General features: G+C 35.9%; 2 protein-coding genes across 2 annotated transcripts; both read right to left on the bottom strand.

The window, feature by feature from the left end:
* Positions 1-5,721: 5,721 nt before the first annotated feature.
* On the bottom strand, positions 5,722-6,707 carry N7481_005158 (uncharacterized protein; the record flags this gene model as incomplete). The annotated part of the gene is made up of 3 exons (XM_057264377.1): positions 5,722-5,961; positions 6,124-6,181; positions 6,607-6,707. The coding sequence occupies 3 exons, from the start codon at positions 6,705-6,707 to the stop codon at positions 5,722-5,724; spliced, it is 399 nt and encodes a 132-aa protein (XP_057122097.1).
* A 216-nt stretch (positions 6,708-6,923) lies between these two features.
* N7481_005157 (uncharacterized protein) lies at positions 6,924-7,339 on the bottom strand (the record flags this gene model as incomplete). The annotated part of the gene is given in 4 exon segments (XM_057264376.1): positions 6,924-7,024; positions 7,064-7,132; positions 7,239-7,315; positions 7,332-7,339. The coding sequence occupies 4 exon segments, from the start codon at positions 7,337-7,339 to the stop codon at positions 6,924-6,926; spliced, it is 255 nt and encodes an 84-aa protein (XP_057122096.1).
* Between the last annotated feature and the right edge of the window lie 1,238 nt (positions 7,340-8,577).

The raw sequence follows: 8,577 nt of genomic DNA, 5'->3' as shown, positions 1-8,577 counted from the left end.
TTAGTTTATAATCCTGTATTTTTTGCCTATAGTCGACCGAGAAGTAAGTCATTAGTGGTATAATCTGTTACTATTGTATAAGAATTAACTGTAATACTGCTGATAGTGATCAGTAGGTACTTAAGATATACTGAAACGCTGATCCTATAACCTCTGTCTACTGAGGTAAGTTAAAGATATAGCTTAAGTCTTATATCTGGTAGAATATTTATATACTTAATTATCTTACAATAGATAATATTGACTGTACTTCTGGTATTAATTAAGGCTCTGATAATCTGATTACTAATAACTGCTGTTGTATATATAAAACCTTATATATATTCCTGGCGGGACTTTATAGGGGTATTAGTAACTTATATAGCTTAGAAGTTAACTAAAGAACTAATAACCTTAGGAATCAAAACGCTGCGATCAGGTCTAAACAATATAAAATAAAAGAGAGCTATTTTCTGGATATCTTAAACTTAGATATTAATGTATTAAAAGAGCTCTGTGACAGCAGTATTAATAAGAACTTAGTTAATAACCTTAGTGAGTTTCTGACTTATAGTATCAGTACTAATATCTTTTCCTACTCCTGCTTAAATATAAGGAGCAGCACTAAGCAGTTTACTAATAGAGATTATAACGCTAGTTTCCCAAACCTTCTGTAGTATTAGGTCGGTAATTATAGACCTTTTCTCAGCTACGGCAGGATCCTATAGTCCTCTGACATAACGCAGAATATTATTCGGAGATAGATTCCCTACCGGAAAACCTTGTAGCGTTTATTCCTAAGAAGTTCCCTGGGTGTTATCTGGTATAAGTATTGGTTTATCCTTACCCTTATTAGTATCATCAATATATGATTAAAAGCAGCCTTACTAAGCGTTTCGGGTACGTACGTAGTCAGATACTTGCTGTTTTCCTTTCCTAATATAACTATCCTAGACTTAACCTCTGATAGCATTAACTAGACCTACCTAATATTCCTCTCTATATTCTTCCTTATTCTCTGATAGCTTTTCCTATACAGGCTGAGATCTGAGAAGAGATACAGCGATATATTATACTGAAGCAGAGTAATACTTATTATTTCCTGGAATATTATTAAACAATGCTCCTAAGAACTGTACAGGTGCTAAAGGTATTGATTATATATAATTACTTCCTGAATAATAAGCGTTTTGATTAGCCTATACAGTATATTGTTCAGGAATCAGATCTTTTCATAGGACCCCCATTCTAAACCTCAGCTTAGGACCAGGATTCGCCTTTGTTCTAAGAGTAGTCCAACCAGTTATTTCGTTACGATGAATTATATTCTTTGCCTTAAAGTCCTAGATAGCGTTGTATTATTCAGGAGTACTGTTGTATAGACCTCTATATATCTAGCAGTTCCTAGGAGGATTAATCCCTATACCATTCGACGGTGCCCCTCGGTTTTGTTCATAATAAGGGTTATTCTGGTGATCAGTACTAGCATTTAGTTTTAATATAAGAGCTTCTAGCTTCCAAGCTACATCGTTAATTACCCTTAATGTAGGGTTCTTGGCCTGTTGATCATTAGCCATTATAGCAGGAATTGGCTGAACAGCAGGAATAGGAGGAGTAGCTAAACGCAGGGATATTAAAGATAGCTGTCTCTCGTTTAACGATGTATCCTTAGTCTCTTTCCTCTCAACCTTCCGGTAAACATCAGCTTCTATATACAGATTTGTCTGAACTTACTTGTATACCTCGTTATAAGAGATCTCATCGTTGCAGGAACGCGCTTTCAGGGCATAGTACTTCAAAATCTTCGCTTGCCATTTCTCAGGAAGACCTTTGATTAGCAGATCCGCCCGCTCTCTATCACTCAGACAGCCAAGCAGGAATACCTCTATAGAAACCTTATAAAATTCGCTAAGATAGCGCCTAATTTCATCATTTGTCAATCGATTACTATCAGTAAGCTTGTTGAGATACTGCTTATTGTACCTCAATTACTCATTATCCCAATTATAATAGTAGTCTAAGAAGTCCTCTCAGAACGCCTGCCAATCTCTTCCCTTCTATATATCCTGACTCTCAATCCAGATATACAGTAGTCTTTTACAATACTGGGGGAGAAGATCTATAAGTACCTTATATCGAACAATACTATTATAGTGATAGGTATCTTCTAGTTTCCTCAGAAACTTAGATATATTGGTTTTATCGAACGCAGGAGCTCTACAAGATCCTAGGGCTAGTATCGTACTGTATACCATCTGATATATTGGTTACAGGGGCGGGACAGTATAATAGGGCATATACAGTGTAGGTTCTCTACTTAGTATAGTCAGCAGAATATAAGGAAGCGGCCTTACGGCTTTAGGGTTTACAGGACTTACAGGACGAGAGGGATCCCTAATAGTTAATCCGGATACTTCAGACAGTGGTTTACGAAACTAAGTAAATTATTCTGCAGCGGTAATAGGTATAGCTATATCGCTAGGAAGTTTACTATCGTTACTACTGTTATTAATAGCTATAGTTTCGGGAGATTATTTTCCTGCAGGAAAACGTAGTACAGAAGAACAAGAAGAACAAAGCGATACAGTATTAGAAAACAACTTAGTCTGATACAATAGCTCAGAAGCAGGAGCAGAAACAGATAAAGATAAAGACAGGGAAACAGAACATAAAATATAAGCTTCAGTACTTAGTAACAATAATAATTCTCTAGATAGAACTGACTCCTTGCTTCCTGACGAGGGTTTATCCCTCTTCCCTAGTATATAATATAACGCAAATAATAACAGAATATTAGACAGTGCTAAATGCCAGATATAGCCAATACCAGGACATCTGCAAATCACTATCTTATACAGTTGACCTAGTATCATTCGTAGAATCCTTTCGAGTATCGTGGCATCTCTAGTATACCAATCAGTAAGCATTGATCGTAGAAACTGTATATATTCGGCGGAAGAGGATACTCCGATATCCTTTTCAGCCAACATTTCGAACATTTGATTAGATGATCCTACCTAGGATCAACCGCTCTTTACCCTTTATGATATGTTTGAATACCGTCGTATTCTCATAGGGTCAAACGCAGTGCCTACTCTCATAATAGTATTGCTCTTATTTTTCAGCTACCCTTTTTGTTAATCGAGCCTTCCCGGGGACGCCATATGTAAGATAGGAACGCTCAATGGCAGTCTGTTAAGCAGACAGGTCGATCACAAGAAGACAAAACCACCACACTCGCAGAGTGCAGGAGAGTAGTAGACAGAGCGTGACGCTATAGAGATACGACTAGTAAGGCATTTAAGTCTTTATGGACATACGATACACCGATACCGCAACCTCAGCCTCAGTAGACTCCGTAGAGAGAATAATTCATAAGGGGGAACATACATGTTGTTATTGATACTATCGAACGAACGCTACTTATTCTTCCGAAACGATATGGCTGCCTTGTTACTAAGGCCCCAATCACCTGACTATGGGATACCGGTGTTGAGAGCGGAATTCCCCATTACAACGCTTAATTGCTATATTACGCCTATATTTTTGAATTTTGCTGCTCTACTCACAAAACCTAATAATAATGCTGAAATAAAATGCTCAAATAAAATGCTCAAAGAAAATACTCAAATAAAATACTCAAATGAAATGCTTAAATAAAATGCTTAAATAAAATGCTCAAATGAAATGCTCAAATGAAATGCTTATGTTAAGATATTAAGTGATGCTTTAGTGCTTCTATTGTTGAGGGGGTTGATTATGTTGTATTCCATGTGTTGTCTAAGATACAAGTAGACTGAGAAGTCAAGTATATGAGTATGTACGTGATCCTAGCCTCATTATTATCCATGCAACCGGGGTATCTCAACAGCTCAAATGAAATGCTCAAATAAGATTCTTGGTTGAAATAACAAATTAAAATACTCAGATAGAAATGTTGAAATAGAAGTGTTTAATTGTTCGAGCTGCTGTGACGACAGATTTCGGAGAAATTATGCGAGGCCATCTACACATCGAACTATCATCTTCACGGAAATAGGCAAAGTATGACAACCAAGCTTTCAAGTTCCACAAGGCCGTATGTCGGTACGAAATGACGCATACAGAATTTTATTAAGGCCTCTTTCGAAAATGAATGTAGCTGTTCTAAAGTCCCAAGGGCTCAATGGCTTGCGGGTATTTACTAGATTTGGTAGGTAATCCAGGGTAGGCATCGCCAGAACCCACTATAACCCGGACCCAACCCAACCCAACCCAACCCAACCCAAAATGGGTTTTGGGTCGAATACCATAACCCATTGATGGGTTTTGGGTTATCACTTATAACCCAAAACCCACCTATAACCCATTTAGGAACCCAGTGGGTACCTATTTTAGTCTTAAAATTTAAATATATAATAATTAATACTATATATATATATATGTAGGATCCTAGTATCTAGATTCTTCTAGAAAAAGAGAGATAAATTAAGTATTAAAATATACTACATAAAAGTTATGTAGAAATTATGTAAAAATAGGTTAAAATAGGTACCTATTGGGTTATTGGGTTTAACCCATTGGGTTTTGGGTCGGCATCTCCAACCCAAAATGGGTTATGGCGATGCCTAATCCAGGGTGTGAGCCGGCCACGCGCTATTTCCTGTAACGTAATTCTCTCGTCTACTGGACCACCTGCGTATTGCGCCCTCATTTGGTACTTCCATCAAGACCTTAATTCTGATACCGTTATACCTTGAACTAAGATTAACGTTGATTAGACTTGCTGAAAGCCTTATTTTTTATGGCATATACGGAAAATTCTTTCTTTCGCCGCTTCGTAATTTTCGAACCGAAGCTTATTGAGGCTACTGTCGACGATTACGCATATTTTTCGTCATGTAAATTTCGTTTCATATTGGAAATTTACAATACCAGATCGAAACAGAGGGGCTCCGTAATTTTTATCTGCTGTGGCGGTGCTGATCTGGTAACAGTGCTGTAAAGGGCCATTATAGGTATTAAATTACTTGTAATAGTGTTTTAACGCCTCGAAGTACTTATGATAGCTGTGCCATTCCCCTACTAGGATACAACCACAGGAGACGGTCGTAGTAAATAGACCCAATATAAGAAGAAGGTAGGAGAATAAGAGCCAAAGAGCACAGCGGTAAAAACAACTCAGTATATCATTACTATATTATAGGATTTAAATACATTAAATTAAGTGAAGGAATATGCCTAAATATTATAAGTAATGTATACTTTGACTAAATATGTTTAGATATCTCCAAATACGGATTATAATTACCTCAGCTTAGCCCTTGACCTGGTACATCTCTGCTGAGAAATATCTATTCCCATCTAAGCCTCTTACAGCAAAGATCTATCGATACCCAGAAAATTTAGCCTAACCTGCCTCAGCGTTAAGTACTGATCTTTTAGCTTATATAGCTCTTGCCTTTTCTTTATACTGAGCTTTTGTCTTAGCTTGTTATTGTCAGCTAAAGCAATAGGCTGATTATCCCCTTAGATTCTGGTGCTGTTAGTTGTCTTCCTAGTGGCGTTGCTCTGGGATAAATATATCGGTTCTTTTGTGTCGTTAATCGTGATCTTATAAATTTTGCTCTCTTTTGAAGAGTAGTGGATTAAATCCTGATACTTGGTAGTAGAGATTAAGGGGGACGTACAGCATTGCTAGTCTTCTAGCTTCTGCTCTTCTAAAATAGCTTAAGAAGAACAACCTTCTATAGAAACAGGATTCTAAGCTAGGGTTATTTGATCTTTATCAATGGTAAGAGGCTTAAGGATCCTTGGATTAATAAAATCCTCTATACCCGGGGTCATTGGCCTTGAGCTGATCAAAGAAGTCTCTTCAGAAAAGCAAGATACGGATAAGCCGCTTATATTATCTTTTGTTGAATTACTGTCGGTAGAAGATTGCTTCTTAAAGTTACTTAAAGTTAAGGTATAAAATTTCTTCGAGCTCCTCTCCTTAATATTCTGAGATACTTAATCTTTTGCCTTTGTGGTATATTTTCGTTTCCCCTGCAGAGGCTTTGGATTTAACTATATGGCTTTTTTCAGCTTATAAGTATTATATAGATAATATTGAAGACTACGTTTATTAACAAAGGCCTGACTATATCTATATACTAGCCTTACGCTATACTGCCGGTCTGTATAGATATACTTATCTTTAATATACTGCTTTAGATTTGTACTTTTAAGATATTAATATAATCAATCTTTGGCATAAAGATCCTTGTTCTATAAATAAAAAGGACAGTAGCCGGGCCGAATCACTGTATTACGATATACAATGACTTTATAATACTATATCTTCTATAACTGTATATAAAAGAAACAATACGCTCTCCACTGATATATTTTAAACTATTTTATATACTTATAGCAAAATTTCAAATCTAAAACTAGTACCTAAAGATATACAGCCATTATACGTCAAGTATAGCTATAGATATAAGCCCCTCTGATCTTTTTTTTTTAAACTGGTCAAGGTTAGTAGGTATCTCGTTATTTTTTCCTTGGCCAACTTACCAGCTTATATATTTATAGTAATCGTTTGCAGGGTACTTACCTTATATTAGAATTTCTTGTAGAAGATAAATCACTTTATAATTATACTTACAGAGGGTTTTAAGATCGTCTATAAAAGCAAGTACTTCGTTAAATAAAAGCTCTCTATCGGAAGACATTAAGGATAAGAGATTAGCGATTTCGGGCATAATTAGCGACTAAGCCAGTATAGAAACATTGTTATTGCTGATAATTAGCTCCTCTTTGCCTCTATTAAGAATTCTTTAGTCTTGCCTTTCTCATACCCAGTAGCTCTGATATTCTTTCAGACCAGCAATACAAAGTTATAGCAAAGCCTTCCTGTACTTTAGCTTCTCGGTAGCTATTGATGCCCTGTTAATGTTTATACCCTTAAGCTGCTTAACTTAACAGCGAATCTTGACTAGCTCTGGTATCTGTAAGATATCTGCTTTAATCTCAGCAGGCAGCTCCCCTAGATATCTATACTTATAAAATCTCTTAAACCCTTAGAAGTAGTTAATATAATCTGACTGTTCTTCCTTACCTAGAACAGTAGATACTATATTAATTAAAGAGTAGTAAAGTAAATATTCTTTAGGATATATCCCTGTATCTTTATACCTATATATCTAAGATACTAAGGCAGATCTATGCTTTCCTATACCAGAAGTCAGCCGACAAGGTTTCTTTCTAATCGTTACAAATTTTTATTATCCTACCCTCGATAACAGACCCAAGGTACTTATAAATCCTATAAACGGTTATATTCTTACTATACCCGGCAGTTATAATAATTCTATACAGTAGCTCACAAAATCATTCTTTAGTAAGCAGTATATCTTATAGGCTAGCAGCTATAATATTCCTAAGGATAGGTTCTTTTAAATACTTATATTTCTAGCATAATTCAATAGGTCTTCTATTAGAAAGGTTATACTAAGCCAAGTCCTCTATAGTTTTAATCCCAAAGAGGGCGCCGTGCTGGAGGGCCATAGCCAGAAGGAGATAGCCAGATACAAATTAGGGTCTCTTTATATCGTAAAGACTGATTCCGAATCTGATCTATAGTTAGCAAGGGGCTTCGTATTAAACCTAACCAAATCAAGGCTATCTTTTAGATAACTTATACTGCATAATCTAGGTTTCGATTATCTTTAAGCTACTTTTAGTTAACCTTCCATTCTACTTTCTAAGGTCCCGTTAGAGATAGGAAAAGAACCAGAACGATATCCTTTATTTATAATTAGCGATACATAACTTCTAGAATAGTGGTATAATTACCTTATATTTTAGTCCTTTCTTATCTTTGTTATAGTAAGGTAGGATAAAAGCCCTAATCCTCGCTCTAGTAAACAGATATAGTTAAAGAGCCAGCATTATTATAGCCTTAAGTAAGCTAGATAGGAACCGCTGATTATCTACCTACTATATAGACGCTATTACCCGAAGGAAATCTTTCTTAGTAAAACTGTAATCTAGATCTTTAACATTTTCAACAGTTCCTTTGGTTTCTGACAATATTCTCCTGATCTACTATATTATAATAAGTTTGAGGTATATTGTAAAAAGATAAGAATAATCATGGCTTACGTTGAATACCTCAATCTGATCTTCCTTTATAATTATAAGCTATATAACTTCTTCAAATCTGCCAAACAGCCTTTCCGCAATATTAAGGCACGACGTTATCACTGGTCGTCTATTTTTGCTCTTTTTGCCTCGTACAGTATAAGCATACCAACGAATAAACTCTTTAATCAGTATATAATCTAGAGTCACACAACCTGGCCCCATTTTGTATCCTTTAATTTTTTATTCTTCTACAAATCTATAGATATATCAGTATAACCCGGCGAACAGCATACAACCTATAAAAACTCACTTCATCCACCGTCTGACAGCGCCATAATATATCTCCTTGGTTTTAGGTATTCTCTTATCCTTGTTGCAGATAGAATCCTTATGGGCGTAAGCACCAAACATATAGCCATTTTTTTCGGTTTGCCCTTTAGCAGGACCCTTTTATTAAGCAAAGAATAGCTTAAGTCCCATGGCTAA

This window comes from Penicillium waksmanii (genome assembly GCF_028829765.1).
Source record: "Penicillium waksmanii strain IBT 27052 chromosome Unknown utg000005l:1.0-5232799.0:1.0-5237142.0, whole genome shotgun sequence".
In the NCBI taxonomy this organism is placed as follows: domain Eukaryota; kingdom Fungi; phylum Ascomycota; class Eurotiomycetes; order Eurotiales; family Aspergillaceae; genus Penicillium; species Penicillium waksmanii.
Note: the sequence above shows the minus strand (reverse complement) of the source record. Positions and strands in the feature narration are given on the sequence as shown.